Below are 18,175 nucleotides of genomic sequence, written 5' to 3'. Positions count from 1 at the left end.
TTTGGTGGCAATCACATTGTAAACTGAGAGAAATATATATGTATTATATTGTTAACTTTTATGCAGTCTAATTTCCTTGTTTTGTCTAGCAGAGAACCTCTTGACATGAAAATAAATCATTGGCTTATTATTGTTTATTATTAATTAAATATGTGTTGGGTACAAATATACTTTGTGAGAAATAATAACATTAAATTAATAATTAAAATAATAATATTTTACTCACTAATCATGCTGAATTCATACAAGCAAAGATATTTATTTGTCATATAAGAGGGAAATTCTTCAGAAAGACAAATGTTCTAGAAACAAATTCTCAAATGAAATTTCATTTCGCCATGAAATATAATTCGACAAGGTGACGGAACTCATTTAACCACATTATAATAAGGAATATTAGTTAAGTTTTGTTGCATTTTTTCATATCTTTAACAATACTTTAGCCTGAGACTAACTTTATTACCTATGTACATAAAGGTAATAAAGTTAATCTCAGGCTAAAGTATATATGTACATGTAAATGAATTTATTGTTTACACATTGAACCAATACAAGCTAATTCAGGGAATTTGTGTCGCCCGCTTAACGGAAAACCTGAAAAAATGCAGAAGGAGAAAGATAAAAAGACCTTGACCTTTCAGCTTGTGGCCTTAAAGTTTAGGGGGGGGGGGGTCTTTCTTGAGTTAAAGAAAGTCATGGCGCAAAAGACTTACAGAAAACTATAAAAACAAGATAATGTGTTTGTGAAACACTGAATTCCAATGTCAAGATCAATGCAAGAGGTAAAAAAAAATGTACCCAAAGGCATTGTCAGAGGAAAAACACCGCTATGAATAAATATGAATTTAAAGTCCTATCACCAACCAATCAAAAGTTACAACCATGGTTAAAGTTTTTCAAAATGGGTCAAACTCAAAGGTCAAGGTCAACAGGTAAAAAAATATTTATACTAAAGGAAAGGTCTTATCAAAAGGAATACATGTACTCCTGTGAAGTAAGAAAGCCCTAGCACCTACCGTTCAAAAGTTATGGCCAATGATAAAATTTGGTAAAATTTTGAAAAAATGAGTCAAACTCCAAGGTTAAAAAAGGTCTTGTCACAAGGAATACACATGTGATATATGAAAGCTATAGCTCCAAACAATCAAAAATTATGGACAAGGTTAAATTTTTTTCGCGGACAATTAGACAGCTAGACAGACGGACAGGGCAAAAACTGTGTGTCCCTAATCTTCAATTACGGGGGCAGAAAAATATCCTCTGAAAACTATGTATGCAATATAGAATTTCTGACCTCGACCTTTGACTTTTGACCTCAAAATCAATAGGCAGGCTATAAAATTTCATTACTAAAAACAGAAACGAAAGTGTATCACACAGACAGAATGACAGACAGACAGACAGCCGGACAAACCCAAATTGATATCCCGTTTTTCCAGTGAAAGCGGGGAACTAAAATAGGGAGAAACACAAGTCAATTCAAATCAGCAAAATTACATTACAATGTTTACTAGTCATGCATTTAAACATAGTACATGTATACTTGTCCATCAAGTTGTTGAGGTATAAAATGTACCCGAAAATGTTAATGATAAAGTCTTATTAATTAAGCATATACAAGATCCAGTATATATTACAAATTAGTAATTTAACTTCACAAATTTTGCTAATGTCTTCTGTCGTCATTCGTCTTTAACCAGCAAATTGAATACCGCGGGTTATCCTCCAACATTAAATTTACATCTTCTACAGAACCTTCAGCAGCTGCTCTTACATGTATCTATTGCATCGTTCCAAAATACCTATAATTAGAGAAGGAAAAACACTACGTCAGATAGATATACAAATATACATTGCGTAGGCCCATATTTAAGAAAAATGCTTTTGATGAGTTTCGATTTATTATTAATTCCAGTTAAGTGTGCCGTTTCGCATTACGTCACAATCTTTTTCGACAGATGCACCCAGCGTAAACAATTCACGCCCCCGCTGCGTGATTGGTCAACTCATTTTATCAATATTGACACGGAAATAGTCTGTTGCACCAGCTACCAATCAGGGATAAGAAGAAACTTCCAGTTATAAAGCTTGCGGTTAGGAGGCGTCTAACATTTACCTTGAGCGCAGCTGTCATCATAGGTTGTGACGTAATGCAAAACGACACACTTAACTGGAATTAATAATATTTTTGATTGAAGTCTAAATTATTTTAATCTGCAGGCCCGTAGAACGCAGGGACCCCCCCCCCCCCCAACTTTTTTCTGAGTATAGTATTTTGCTATAGTAAAGAGATGTATGCGATATATGCACATTTTGCCCCCCACAAAAGTCATATTTAGAAAATTTCTTGAAACGTGCTGAATTGTATATAAAGTATAAGGAATCAAAGTTAACAAAACGTATTATAGTTTCGAAGTAATTTCTGTTTCTATGACGTCACACACTATTTGAATTTTGTGATATTTTTCAGAAAGTTATACTGGAATAACCTGGGTTGGGACAGTTTATACGGAAGCCTATTAAGATCAAACTACGGAAAAAAAAATTTAAAAGGCGTTATAAAGCCTTTTCAAAAGGCGTTATAACGCGAAAAAAGGCGTAATAATGCCTTTTGAAAAGGCGTTATAAAGCGGAAAAAGGCGTAATTACGCCTTTCCAAAAGGCGTTATGACGCGAAAAAAGGCGTTATTACGCCTTTCCAAAAGGGTTATTACGCCTTTCTAAAAGGCGTTATTACGCCTTTCCAAAAGGCGTTATTACGTCTTTTAAAAAGGCGTTATTACGCCTTTCCAAAAGGTGTTATTACGCCTTTCTAAAAGGCATTAATACGCCTTTTCAAAAGGCGTTATTACGCCTTTCCAAAAGGCGTTATTACGCTTTTCTAAAAGGCGTTATTACGCCTTTCTAAAAGGCGTTATTACGCCTTTATAAAAGGCATTAATACGCCTTTAAAAAGGCGTTATTATGCCTTTTGAAGAGCCATTATTATGTCTTTGACAGGCCCTTGCTTTTAAAGTGGGGGGGGGGGGGTCCCATAAAATTGACAAGGAAACAAAAAAACAAGACCCCCCCTCCCCCCCCCCCCCCCGAAAAAAATAAACTGCCTAAACTTGACCTGAAACTTTTTCTAATTTTTCGGTAAAACTTTTTTTAAATGCAATGACTTGCCCGAGTTTAACCATACTGCAACACAATGTTAAGGGACCAAGCAATCAATAAATGTTTTTATATTTAAACTATAGCAAGACTATTCTCCCAAAAAGTGGGGTGGGGGAGCCCCCCCCCCCACCTCACATTCGTACTACCGGCCTGTTTGAAAAGGAGTCATATCCAAACAAAAATGGAAAGGCGTTATTTTAAAATAGTAAATATATGAAAGATTGAACCAAAGCCATCTTTATTTATGCCATATTTAGGTTATAGTTTTAATATTATAAATTATATTATAAATTATAGTATTTTCTATATTCCTGCACATCTCGCAGACAGTTGTTTGCATTTTGCATGCATATTAAGAGAAGTCAACGCTCTACTTTTGAAAATCGTAATAACGCCTTTCGGAAAGGCGTAATAACGCCTTTTTTCGCATTAAAACGTCTTTTGGAAAGGCGTAATTACGCCTTTATTTGTGTTATTACGCCTTTTTCCGCGTTATAACGCCTTTTTTCGCGTTATAACACCTTTTAAATTTTTTTACCGTAGTTTGATCCTGATAGGCTTTCGTAAGTTTACGCTTTATAAACCGTAAATTATGGAAATTTCGGAATTACGTCATTTTCCTGACGTCATATCTAACATATGGCGTCATGGCTGATGAAAATATTCAATGCCTTCAAGTCTGCAGATATCCCCCTATTTTAGAGCATAATTATATATTTCTCCGTCAAAGTTTGACTTGGGGGGAAAATATTGGTCATTACCGAATATATTCCTTTTCCTTTAGGTGCTGCCCCCCCCCCCCCCCCCCACACACACACACTTTTTGATGTCGTAAAGTCGAGCACTGGGAAATTCCAGGATTTGGACAGAAAATTACCTTTTTTCTTTTCATTTCTTTTTTTGCTTGTCAGATTTTTTTTCGGAAGTTGCCTCCCCCACTTTTGAAACCGTTGCTACGGGCCTGATCTGTGTTCATTAATCCTCATGTAAGGCAGTTAACAAGCTATACTTAATTTGCATTTGTTGATGTTCATCAGTTATGTAAAAGGTTTATAACAAAACATTTATAGAAAAGGTTTAGGGACAGAATGCGTTTTGCCGAAATCTCAAATCTCTGAAAATATTTATGCTGATGTACCTACATATACATATAGATGTTATTTCTTCGATCAATCTAGGTTAAAAAAAATAGAATTACTGTGAGCAGTGAACTCACAAAATGATACCAAGCTCCCATACGAGTGTAATGACATGGGAAAGCCCAAATATCTGTCCGGTCAAAATATAAAGTAGGAGGTGCACAATACATGGTTCTATGTAATAAAGATTCTGTGAAAGAATCATTAAATTTTATTCAGTGGTATAGTAGTGAAATATTGAAATAACGAAAAGTAATCAAGCTCGAAAGTCCATTGAAACAATACAAATCGGGAGCAGAGCAAACACGGATCTATAAAAACTTCAGAGTTGGGATCAGGTGTTATGGAGGAGTAATCATCCCCTGTCGACCGGTCACACCCGCCGTGTGTTCATTGTCATGATCGAGCAAACAGAAAACCCGTAGACAATTCAGTGTTTGAATAATGGCCTAACAATTAGTATGAAAAACGTCAGTCAGCATTCGACTTAATGATAGATTGTATTTGTTGACAAGGTCATTGTATCGACCATAAATCTTGCGAAATGATAACTTTAAACGAGACTGTTGATATTTTTGTTTCATCAACTTGTTTGTCAATAGCTTGCTTCGTTTTAGGAATTGTACGTAAGTGAAGCATGCTCTTGCGTATCGAAAAAGAGGAGTTGCGGATAAAAAAATGGGTAATATAGAAATAATGGCAGTGCCAGTGTCCATACTTTGCTGTGGAAAACTCGAAATATTTTCCGATCAAAAAGTAAATTAGGATGTGCATAATGGCACTATGTAATAAAGATTCAGTGAAAGTCCCATTAAATTCATTCAGTGGTATAGTAGGTGTTGCGGATAAGAGATGGGTACTCCAAAGTGTTACCGACGAAAGGGCGGACATTACTATATACCCCCACTTTTGAATGGGGGGTTAAAAAACTGACGGGATATTATCAAAATTAAGGATTCAGGGTAAAACGTGTTATGGCGCCTTTTATCAAAAGAGGGGAAATATGTGAACTGGCAACGTTGGCACTTCTTCATCAACACAATATTTTGCATGAACAGTAACACATTTTTTTTGAAATGATTTTTTAAAAAAATTCAAAAACTCCTACCATATTTTGTATGCAGTACTCCAACTACGACCAGTAGAGCTATTATGATGACGGTTACTGTTCCAATGGCGACACCGATCATTCCTTTATTGGTGTCATCCAAAGATTTCTTTGATACTGAGTTAAAAAAAAAACGCAAAGCTTCCTTAAATTAAAGAAGGTAATGGTACACAATGTTCATTTAGTTACACTTCTCTTCTTAATAATACATGAACAAGTCCCCTATATGTGACCTTATGCATAACATGATTGTTTACAACAGGTTTAAACCTCTAAGCAGTATAATGATGATTGATATCAAGATTATAGCCTTGATATTATTTGTATTGTAGCTTTGATGTTTTTGAGAAAGCTTTTACTATTCCAATAACATAAAATTATTACACCCATTGCGACCGCATCCTGAAGAGCTGTGATATTGTTCAAGTTGAAATCATCACAATATGAGGAAAAATCAGATATACCATCCTCGCAAGCCAGGGGTCCTGAGTCAACACGTTGCCGTTGGACCAACGACAACGTGTTGACTTAGGACCTCTGGCTTGCGAGGATGCAGATATACACACAGTTGTGTATACATGTACCTATCTTTAAGATACCGGTGTAAATCTTATTTATTGTGGCTCTATCCGGATGACGGTTTTTAATAAATCTATACCGAATTGGAATATTTGTGTATAAGTTAAACTGATTGTGTCATTGCTACTATGTAGAAGAGGAATTCATTTCTCATAAAACCCAGTAATGACCTCAAATTTATTGCAGAATATCTTAATCTTCACCTTTAAACAAATGCAAATGTTAGCCGGTATCTTAATTTGACTGGGTTTTTATTGTTATTTAGAAGAATATTTATTTTTTATATTTGTACCTAATTATATGTTTCTTTGACTCCTTGAGGTGGTCACACTCTAACTTTGCGGACTAGAAATTGATCAAATTGAAATCCTTACCCCGGGGACACCTGCTATTGAATATAATTAACTGTGATCATCAGATGAAAATCCAGAGAATTGTTTTGAACAAATTTAAATCCTACATAATACATTAGCTTGCTTGCAAATTAATTTCGTCAAAACAATGCCCTGTTGGTCTGAAAAAAATTGAATATTTCTTCCTATACGTTCTGTGTTCAAATCTGATGCCTGTAATAGCTCTAATGTGGTCCACTAGACCTTGAATTTCATATTACATAATAGCATATCCGGGTCGAACACTAATTTTTAAATGATTCAACGCAATTTTTATCTTTTTCTAATAAACACTGCTAGAAGAGATGATGGCTCATCGTTTGATCAAACTTGAATCCCCATTATATGTAGCTTTATGCTATTGGTTAAATTTTGATAGTAAAAGTAGAAAACATTTATAAAAACAAAACACGAGCACACAACAAACACATCCCCACAAGAGACAAACAGTCGACAAACGAATTTTGATCAGGAAAATCTACTTCAACTTTTGACTGAGGTAAGCGAGGAAGTTTGACTTTATTAGAGGTTTCAAAACCTGAATTCCATATCCTGGAATACAGAAATTCGCATTCCCACATCTAGTTCAATTACACTATGCACATTAAAAAAAATTAACCTGCAAGTTTATAGGAAAACACATTTATATTATGAATGATAGAATTAAAACACACACTTACAAACCTCTTTCAAATTTAGCTGGCATGGAGCAGCCCATCTTATTACAGGCTATTATAGCCACATCATGCTCACCATCATCACCCGCCAGAACTTCCGCGGAGTGAACTGTTGAATTTGAGTTGCTAATATTTGCCACAACCTCCCAAAGTGAGTTGTTGTGCCGGTATATGAGAAAATACTGGGCAGACCCACCATCATACTCCGACTTCCAGGATACTTTAAGTGTTCTAGCATTTATCCTCGAGATCAATATGATATTTGGTAACGCAGAGCTAGCTGAAAAAAATCCCATTTCCTCTGTTAATATTACAAACCCCTGCATTTTGTATTTTAGCAATAGTACAGTAAGATACTGCCTTCCTATCACACATACAAATAGGAAAGACACTCAAGACAACAAGAATATCGGAAACAGGACGATTATAATACCAGGTATTTCAAAGTTCATTAGTAATTTCTCAAACGGGATGAAATAAACATGATTGTGTGAAAGTCACTTCTTCTAAAACATGAAGACAATTATCGAAAAATAAAAAAAAACTATCAAGAACAATTTTAGAAAGGACAAGCTTAGGATTTCTGTTAAAATTGAGTAGATTCTCATGCACGTTGAACTTGTATACAATTTAGTATCCAGTCATATGAGTGTGAAGTATCATTTGAAGAATGAAATTAAAACCCAGTATACAAAGAACTTAACTAGAGAACGAAATTGATATCTATGAAGTGTCAAAGAAAAGCAGCTACAACTGATGTTAATCTTATTATGGGTTCAAAGTAAATAATACAAGATCCCTAAAAAGTCTTAAATATTGTTCGGTATTCTAAGTATGATCTTATCATCGGGAAAATATGATCCTTTTGATTTACCTACTCAGATCGATAGAAAACTGTAAAAAGCATATGACACTGAATACTCATAAGAATGACACTGAATATTCATAAGTAAATGAACTGAAAGAACTATAATAACTTCTCTCTATTAGATCACTTGCCAGTATGGCAAATACCTGACAGTAAAAAAAATCGAAAAAAAATGGTAATTATCTTTGATTGAATTGGAATATCGAAAGCATGTAATAAAGGAATATTGAAAGCATGTAATATTGGAATATTGAAAGCAGGGGATATTAGCTTACAAAATAAAACGCCAATGATCCTCCCGTTTTGCATTATGATATATGGAGATAACAAACTGTAATTAAGCTAAAAGTCAACTGAACAATACGAATCGGGAGCAGAGCAAACGTGGACCTCTAAAAACTTCAGAGGTAGGATCAAGTGTCATGGAGGAGTAAGTACCCCCTGTCGACCGGTCACACTCACCGTGTGCGCCTTGCAATGATCGAGAAAAAATCCGTAGACAATTCAGTGTGTAAATAATGGCCCAACAATTAGTATGAAAAACGCTAGTCAGCATTAGATTATTGTATTTGCTGATAAGGTCATTGTATCGACCAAAGAACTTGCCAAATGACACTTTAAATGAGACAATGGACAATCAACTTGTTTGTCAATAGCTTTCCTCGGTTTAGAAATTGTTCCTTTGTAGAGCATGCTCTTGCGTATCGAATCAACTGGGAGACATAAATCCCATATGCAGATGATAAGGGTATATTGCTACAAAAGAAAAGGAAGCTGACGATAGAAAGGTTAAAGTCATCACGTTTCTCATAAAGTTTTGTTGTTGTGTTATCATTAACGTATTTTTTCTAGTAAAATATCCAAATATGAATCAGAGGTGTCAGACTCTTTATCTTAATGTTCAACTTTATGCTATTTACAGGTGACTTACAGTTTTTAAGCCTGATTTTGTAGGTGTTGCTGCTATTAGATTCGATAATTTCTTTAGCACGACAAGAAATTTCATCGTACATGTTGACTAAATTGATAGTAAACGTGTATGTTGATCCATGTCGCATCAGTGATCCATTTCTGTACCAAGTATAAGACCAACTAAGCAGGTCTCTGTAGTATTCTGGAGCCGAGGAAGAGGAAGAGAGACACGTCAGAGTGATTGTTTTGCCATATTCAGCATCGTGTTCTGCTTTTATCATTGGTGTGGACGGTTTACCTAAAAAAATACATACGTCATTATTCTATAATTCGCCAGATATATTTGTAAGAAACTTAGAAATTTTAAAGTAAAATCGAAAGTCTCATCCGAAATAAATGTTCTTGAACATATATTTTTAGATATGCTTTAGTTAATGATGTACTGATAGGCCTCTTGCATCCTCTGGTAATGGGGCCCCGAGTCCACTCTTGGTCGTGGACTTAGAACCCCTGCATTGTGAGGATGGGCCTTTCGTTGATCATCTAAAAAATGTCGAGGCTTGCGTACTTTACTAAATAGAGTCTGGGTGAGATAATTGAAGTAAAAAGAAATAAAACTATTGAATTTTTTAAACCTTCTTATTCATTTGCAAATTGTAGGTCGATTGCAAGATTGCAATAACTCATTCCTAGATGCAATTCACACATGCAAAATTTGTGCAGATACGACCTCTAGTTCACTGGAAATAGGACCTTGTCCAAAGACTTCCACCTTTGACGCCGATAAACTAGAGAGAAATATAAAATAGAATTTATACATCGATTCTTAATTAATTACCTGCAACAACCAGCAGAATTCCTTTTGTGCTTTGAGCGTTGGAACTACTTATCCCACCAGCATAATATCCGGCGTCTGTGACAGCCAAGCTATTAATATTGAATTTGATATCGGGAGAATTTACTGGGCTGCTTTTGTAGATGTATTTAGAGCTCTGAATGCTGGTTGCCCCTAAATCAGTTATTTTTATAAGCGAACGACCATCATGAAAAACTGAGTATAATCCAGACGCAGGAAACTGGGAAATTGTCCAACGAAGGGTTGCATTTTGTCCTTCTTCGGAAATCAGTATATCGGCTGGAAAAAAGTTCATGAACAGCAATGCTTAACAATGTCGATACCGTTTTGGTAATAAATAGAAACAGAAATATTCCATAAAAAATTAAGGGTTACAATGATATTGTAAAACATTGATGGATTATTATAAACTTAGTTTTAATTATAATTATTGAAACCATCATTTTACTCTTCAAACATGCAAAATCAAAGTAATCAAGGTTAAGACTGAATAATATATATAACAACGTTTATGGGGCAATCTTACCCTTCGGGAGTGATATTTCTAATTTGAAAAACAGTGTTGAATTTATTGGTTTACTTAGATTCATTATATTTTTCTGGGTCTACACTACTCTTCTTGTGTACGTGCACTGCAAGGATTTGTAAAACTCGTACAATAAGTTTATTATGTACGTGGTCATAAATTAGTCACATTTTCTCTTCACTCAACTACATATACATCTATACGGTTGGAAACAATATACCAATATTACAAAGGTGGCTTTATTTAGAGAACTATTTTGAATATCAATGAAATATATGGAGATAACGAACAGTATTCAAGCTCAAAAGTCCATAATCAATACAAAATACAGAACAAACACGGACCTCCAAAGATCAGAGGTGGGATCAGGTGCCATGGAGGAGTGAGCATCCCCTGCCGACCGGTCACACCCGCCGTGTGCTCCTTGTCATGATCGGGAAATAACGGGAAAATCCGTCGACGATTCAGTGTGTAAATAATGGCCTAACAATTAGTGTGAAAAACGTCAGTCAGCATTTGACTCAATGATAAATTGTATTTGCTGACAAGGCCATTGTATCGACCATAGAACTTACGAAATGATGACTTTAAACGAGACAGCTGATATTCTTGTTTCATCAACTTATTTGTCAATAATTTACCTCGTTTTAGAAATTGTACATACGTAGAGCATGCTCTTGCGTATCGAATCAACTGAGAGATATATACCCCGTATGCAGGTGATGAAGGTATATTGCTGCATAAGTAAGGGAAGTTGACGATTGAAAAGTTAAAGTCATCACGTTTATCATAAAGCTTGGTTGTTAGATTACCATTAACGTCTTTTTCAAGTAAAATATCCAAATATGAAACAGATGTGTCAGACTCTGTGGTATCTTTTATCTCAAGTTCACAAGGATATATCGTATCGACATAAGAATGAATGAATCAAATGAATAAATCAAAAATGACCTTTTCCTGTTGCAAAAGTTCTATCCTGTCAAGGGATATGTATTTGTGGAACTAGATTTTGTATGTTACTTTTAAAGATGCCCCAAATGGAATAATATTCTGGTTAAAGTCAGCCTTGGTTATGAACTGTGTAAGGACCATGAACTGTTCTGTGTTGTTTTCATTTTAAAAGTTAACTCCACGACAAGATCAATAAGTTTAACTTATTTTTCTTTCATTGTAGTTTATACTTACGTCTGTTACTAAACAAACCACGGCAAATTTCATACCCACTGATTTGAAACACAAGTTTAACATCAACTTCAACAGAGGAATGTCTTAATCCATCTCTCAGTACATATTTCTGATCTTGAACATGATTCCACGGGAACATACGATCTCCACTCAGAGTCACAAATATCAACTCCTCTACACGCACAGTCTGCTTTGGCCATGTGAACACGACAGTTCCATTTATGAAGTTTGAATTTATTTTGTTCTTTTCTGAGCCTATACAATTTACAAAAGAAAAATGAATACCACGAATTTTAATAATCTGTTGAACTGAAAAAAATTATTCAAACTTACATTTTGGTTTCGCAATATGGATTGTATCACTTGGATCCGAATAGAGTTTCTCCTTAGCTTTACAAGTGATGACATCCAAGAACAAGTTTTCGTCTACGATTAGCCTTAATATTTTTCCTGATTTGATGTAATTGCTGTTCTTATACCACTCATAAGTAATGGCGGGAAAGAGCTTGTAGTACTCTGGTGTGGAAGTTGAGTTGCTGGAACATTTCAATGTTACATAGTCGCCCAAATTTACAGCACTTTGTCCAGTAATAGTTGGTTTTCTAGGTTTACCTGATAAAAGGTTTCCATGCAAACATCTAAATAAAGTTTTTTTTTTCTCAAATTTCGTGATACAGTAATTTGATTGAATATAACTTTAGGGGAACAAAGCTTTAAATTGAACAAATTGGATTCAAATTAGATTGCACGAAACTCGCACAATTTAAACAACTTATAAATCCAAAGTGATCTAGATTGCATTAATTGATTGATAAATCTCAAAGATAACTTTGGCTAAGTAAGGTTTAAGTACCATAGACAATAGCATGGATCTTATTTCCCTTTTCGGCTATAGAACTGGACGTACCGCCTGTGTAGATACCTGCATCATCAGAGGTGACATTTCTTATTTGAAATATGATGTTTGTTGAATTTATTGGTTTACTTAGATACATGTATTTTTCCGGTTTAACACTACTTTCCTGGTGAACGTTCAATTCAATGATTTGTACTTCTGAATGAAAAATAGCATACACTCCAGTCTTTGGGAATGCGGCAATATTCCAAGATATCGTCCCTGTTTCTCCTTCCTGAAAGAACTCTTTTCTCACTGAAATTTTGGAAATTTTAAGAAGATGGGTTCAATGTTAAACATACGAATGGATGTATGTTTTTTCATACATGTATCATAAAGTAAAAATTAGAACAAGGAACCCAGTATGATCATTTTAAAATAGAAAGAGGCCCAAGGCCCTTAACAGTTACCTGAGTATAATGCAATACTGTAAAGAAATCATAGAAATGTAAAATAAATAAATAAAACAAAATAACCTGATAGAGGAAGATATGTTGCTTAAGAACAAGAGAAACAGGATGATCAGGGATCAAGAAAATCTCTCATTCCCACTCACATTGGCCTCTCTTGGTCTTTGAAGAACATTTAATGTACTAAGATAAAGTATTTTTTGTCTCATTTTAATTTATCTATTATTTACAATTCTTCCTGACCATTAAAAAGTATGAATGTACTTTTTGTATTATACGATAAAAATTTTTGTATAATTCTTTATTCAAATGACCTTTCAATTATATTATTTACAGTGATTAATTTTCATAGGTGAATAGCAAAGTGGAATAACTTCTCTCAGTGGATTACAAATCAATAGAGCCCTACCCTGCATCAGAAAACTTGAGGGAGTGGTCAAGAATTTCACAAATCTGGAAAAAATACCTTTACTCATTACAACTTTGTACTCTGTGTGCCTCTTCGATGTTCATGAGCAGGGATTTTCAAAGCATTAATGCATATTCACTTCATAATCAAAAGAGCCCCACTCTAACACCAGAGCCCCTGATCCAGGGGCCATGAATTTCACAATTTTGGATTAGACACCCTTGATCATCATAACTATAATGCACTTAGTTTATCTGCTAAATACCCAGGAGCAGAGAAAAAGTTTTTCAAATTTTTTTGCATTTTCATTATACATCCAATACAGCCCCATCCTTACACCAGAATCCCTGATCCAGGCGCCAAGAAATTCACAATTTTGGAATAGGCACCCTTGCTCCTCATAACCATGCACTTTGTATGATTGCTAAATACTTAGGGACAGAGAAGAATATTTTCAAAGAAATAATGCATTTTCACCATATAATCAAGCCTTAATTCCAAAAGCCCTGACCCAGGGATCATGTATTTCATAACTTTGGAAAAACATCCTTGTTCAACATAATATGCAATTAGTCTGCTAAATACATAGCAGCAGATAAGAAAATTTTAAAATAATTTTTGCATTTTCACTATCTGATCAATAGAGTCCCGTAATAACACCAATATCCCTGACCGTGTATTACATGACTAAGGAAGAGGCATCCTTATTCATTAAAACATGCAAGGCTAAAGAAGAAGCTTTCCAAAGATTTACCTTGTTCACTATATAATGAAAAAATCACACTCTAACACTTGAGCCCCTGATTCAGGGGCCATGAATTTCATTATTTTGAAAGGGGCGTCTTTGCCCATCATACTTTATTTATTAAAGAATGCATTTTCACTATATAATCAATAAACCTCCTCAACACCAGAAACCCTGAACCTCAGGCCACAAATTTCACAATTTTGACAGAGGCACTCATGCTAATTACATGTATAACTATATTGTATGCACTGCTTAATATACAATGGGGAGATTTGTAAAGAATTAATGAATTTTCACTACATGATCAACAGAGCCCAACCCTTAGTCCAGAACTCCATCAATTTCCCAATTTTGGTAAAGGACTCTTGTTATTATCAAGTCAGTAGTTTGACTGCTTGATGTCCAGAAGTAAAGAAGATTTTTGAAAATTGCATAAATTTTGATGGCTTTGGCCCCATCTCTAAGGCCCCAGGGGGGCAGGGTCCATGGAATTCATAATTTTTGTCCCCCTTTTGCTCAAAGACGCACTATCCCAAATTTGGTTGAAATTGGTTCAGCGGTTTAAAAGAAGAAGCTAAAAATATTAAAAAGTATACGAATGACAAATGACGCACGCCGATAGAAAAAAACACAGTTCTCGTCTATTTCTTCATGGTTGTTCTACCTAGTATACCAAAGAAAAGACAAACAGGGTGTACAATGTACCCATTTACGGTTTTACGCAATGAGCTTAATTAATAGAGATTTTGTATAAGCCATTTTTGTTCCTGGTGTAATATTGACTTAGAAGTGTTTGCTCTCCGGAATATCTTTATTCTAGAAATAAAATATAATTTACTTATGATGCTGAAGTACCAACCAGAGCAGGAAATGGCCAAGAAAAAATTAATGGAAGTAAAACAGATATAAAACTCTATCTTATTTTCAGAAAACAGATTGATTTCATTTTCACGACTATAACTGAAATTAGCATTATTGTATCAAACTATTTCGATAACAAATTTATTTACAACCAATTGTAATGAACATTTCATTGCGTGTTCAGTGGAATGAGCATTTGAGATGAATAATCATGCAAAGTCAATACTGCAGTAACCTCACGATAGCTCAGTCGGTAGGCGTTGGCAAGAACCTTAAAGCACTGCTCAATGGTCCTAAGTCCCGAGTAAAGGTCAAAATTTGAAGCCCTTCACCGGTATGGTGACGTCTCCATATGAGTGAAAAATTCTCGAACGGGAAGTCAAACAAACATACAATCATACTGTAGTTGTTTACTATTTTGTCTCAAATATAAAAAAGAATCAAGAAGGAATTTACCTGGGATCGTTAACTGGAATTCAGAAAAGGAGGAATTTCTGTATCTTGTCAATATACTCAGTTGTATACTGCTGTAATTCAAAGCATCCTTGATTGACAATGTTGCATTTTTAACTTCCATCCAAGGTTGAATACGTCGTGAATCTCCCGTAAACATAACATATGTAGCATGTATAGACGACTTATCATGCTGTTGCCATGAAACTTCAATGTTCCCATTTATAAACTTCTCCTCAATCTTCAGAGACTGTGTTACTGTTCAAAAGAACAAAACAACATAGTTACACAAGTTCCAGTGCTATTGTTAAGAATTCTCTCTCTAATCGGAAAATACGAATTCAGAATATATGCCTTTTCAGGAGGCAATCAAAACAAATACATAGCACATTTTTTAAACAATAAAACACTATTACCTTGAACTTCAACTAAAATTCAGAAAAGGAGGAATTTCTGTATGTGTCAATATACTCAATTGTCTATTGCTGTAATTCAAATCGTCCTTGATGGAGAATTTTGGATTAAAACATACCATGAAATTTTGCATTTTTTTTTCAAATACATGTATAATAGAAACAATTTGAACAGAAAAAAATCGTATCTTCATAAACAGTGTCAACCAGCGACAAACTTAAAAGATAATTTTACAAAGAAATTAAGATGTTGGGGTACAAAGAATGAATATTGTCCACTTTTGATTTTTAAAAATTTGACATAAAAACACATTAGAGCGTCATATTGATAATCCAGCTATTTTCTCATGATTTTCAATTTCACTTAAAACAAGGGTTATAATAATCATGACAACCCACCTTCAAAGACACAAAGCAAACAAAGCACTGATGTAATCCCTATGCTCACAGACGTTTTGGCCATTGTATGGAAAATAGAAAATTTAGCACTTATCTGCATATAACAATATTCTATAATGAATTAATTATTATTATACTGATGAATACAGCAACTTCCGGGATTAAATTTTGGGAGTGATTAGAAGAGTGATGAAAATTCATGTTTCCGTATTGATTTATCAAACAATTTATTCCATATTATATCATATACCAAATCAAAAATTAACTTTTAAGTGTGAGAAAGTAAACATTGATTATCATATGTTATAGATTAAAAATGACAGTTAAATACAACTATCAAGTATGCATGAACAAACAGTATCCCCAGCTTTTATTGTGATACATCAGACAGATTTTATTTGAGTAATTTGCTTTGGTTAGATTACCACTATATCACAGACATGTCCATTTGATTTGTGTTATCAGCTTCTCTATTGTTATTTGATCCATTCTAACTTCATGTATTCTTGAATTTATAATGCAACGTTTCTCACTTAAAATGAATTCATGAATTTAATAAATGTATTACATCTTCCTTTTTTCTCCAATACATATGTAACTATCAAAGTAAATAAATTGTACAGGCTCACATTTTTCAAATAAGATCAAATTTCACTTTCACTTTACTCTCTTATTTACGGAAAATTAGTAAATAAATAAAATTAGGTAATTGGCCCATATAGTCGGAAATAAATGAATTTAGATAATTGACCCATGTTATTATTATAATAGTTAGTTTTATAAGTATATTCAAATATTCAAATAAGGAAATATACGACATTGCCTTAAAAACCTATCTATAAAAATATGGATTAGAGATCCATTTTTGCTGGGAAAAATTAATATCTTATCTTGATGATACATTTTAATCAAAATCACTAGAAGTGTAAATGTAAAATGTGTTAATAATAAACGAACAGTGGTCAATGAAATAAATGGAAATAACGAACAGTATTCAAGCTTAAAAGTCCATTAAGCAATACAAAATAGGAGCAGAGCAAACACGGACCTCTAAAACATCAGAGGTGGGATCAGGTGCCATGGAGGAGTGAGCATCCCCTGCCGACCGGTCACATCCGCCGTGTGCTCCTTGTCATGATCGTGAAATAACGGAAAAATCCGTCGACAATTCAGGGTATAAATAATGGCCTAACAATTAGTATGAAAAACGTCAGTCAGCATTTGACTCAATTGTATTTTTCATAAATTCATTACAGAATACAAATCCTGAACAGGGCTAAAAGGGGACCCCTGGAAACACCAGAGGAGGGATAAAGTCTGTCAGAAGGAGTAAGCATCCCCTGTGAACATTGCGCTCTCTGTATTAATCAGGTGAACGGGTAACCATAGTCAAATTGGTCTAAGAATAGGTGGAAACATATCAGTCATAATACGACGTACTCAACAATATCTTGTATCTGCAAACAAGGTCATTAAAAAGACCATAGAATTTGCAAAATGTTGATTTAAACGAGATATTTGAAAATCCTTGAACATCAATTTTTTAGTAGCCTGCCTCGGTTTAAAAATTAATCGTACTCAGAACATGCTATTGCGTACTGAATCAGTTGGGAGGCATAACCCTGTATGCAGCACATGAAGGATAAAAAGATTGATTGATTGTATGTTAATTTATGTCCCGTTCGAGATTTTTTCACTCGAAGTGTAAAAAGAATCACGGTAAGACACTTATTTTCTGGACAAAATTTGATTTTAACATTTCATTATTTACCGATACAAATTATGAAATATGAGCGTGAAACTGGATCATGCAGTACATTTTATTGGTATGATTTATGTATACAGCACTTACCTGAGTTCTGTTTCTCAATACCAAATATTTATCTCGCACAATTAAGTTGACGCGAAAATTTGGTGACCATCAGTAATACATCGTTCTTAAAGACATCCCAAAGGAGGGGCTGATGACCCTTACCTATATCCTATCCTTTATTACATTTGTAATTGTCCCAAAGTCAAAGTTCTTTGTCTACGAGATCGAATGATTTTTTTTCCAAAGCAAGTTTCCGGGTGGGAGTTATTCTTCTTTTCTCCCTTCTCCTATTCTGGTTACCTTTGTTGTTTTAAAGACATTGTAAATAGTTTTCTATTTCAAAAATTTTAGAGAACATTTTTAAAAATGCTTA

The 18,175-nt window shown here is 34.3% G+C and overlaps 1 protein-coding gene across 1 annotated transcript; it reads right to left on the bottom strand.

The window, feature by feature from the left end:
- Positions 1-7,928: 7,928 nt before the first annotated feature.
- On the bottom strand, positions 7,929-12,398 carry LOC133181494 (uncharacterized). The gene is made up of 6 exons (XM_061315985.1): positions 12,255-12,398; positions 11,735-12,013; positions 11,402-11,656; positions 9,673-9,969; positions 8,854-9,132; positions 7,929-7,948 (listed from the first exon to the last, which is right to left on the bottom strand). Exons 1-6 carry the CDS (start codon positions 12,394-12,396, stop codon positions 7,929-7,931), a joined length of 1,272 nt encoding a protein of 423 aa, XP_061171969.1. The 5' UTR covers positions 12,397-12,398.
- Positions 12,399-18,175: the final 5,777 nt, after the last annotated feature.

The sequence above is a fragment of the Saccostrea echinata genome, unplaced genomic scaffold (genome assembly GCF_033153115.1).
Source record: "Saccostrea echinata isolate AGI-Se365-2 ecotype Australia unplaced genomic scaffold, CSIRO_AGI_Sech_v1 ptg000009l, whole genome shotgun sequence".
In the NCBI taxonomy this organism is placed as follows: Eukaryota; Metazoa; Mollusca; class Bivalvia; order Ostreida; family Ostreidae; genus Saccostrea; species Saccostrea echinata.
Note: the sequence above shows the minus strand (reverse complement) of the source record. Positions and strands in the feature narration are given on the sequence as shown.

Coding starts and splice junctions, on each gene's coding strand:
- LOC133181494 (XM_061315985.1), bottom strand. CDS start 12,396: ATGTATCTAAGTAAACCAATAAATTCAACAAACATCATATTTCAAATA. Junction 12,014..12,254: donor GATCCATGCTATTGTCTATG/GTACTTAAACCT, acceptor ACCTTTTATCAG/GTAAACCTAGAAAACCAACT. Junction 7,949..8,853: donor CAAAATCAGGCTTAAAAACT/GTAAGTCACCTG, acceptor TGCTTTTTACAG/TTTTCTATCGATCTGAGTAG.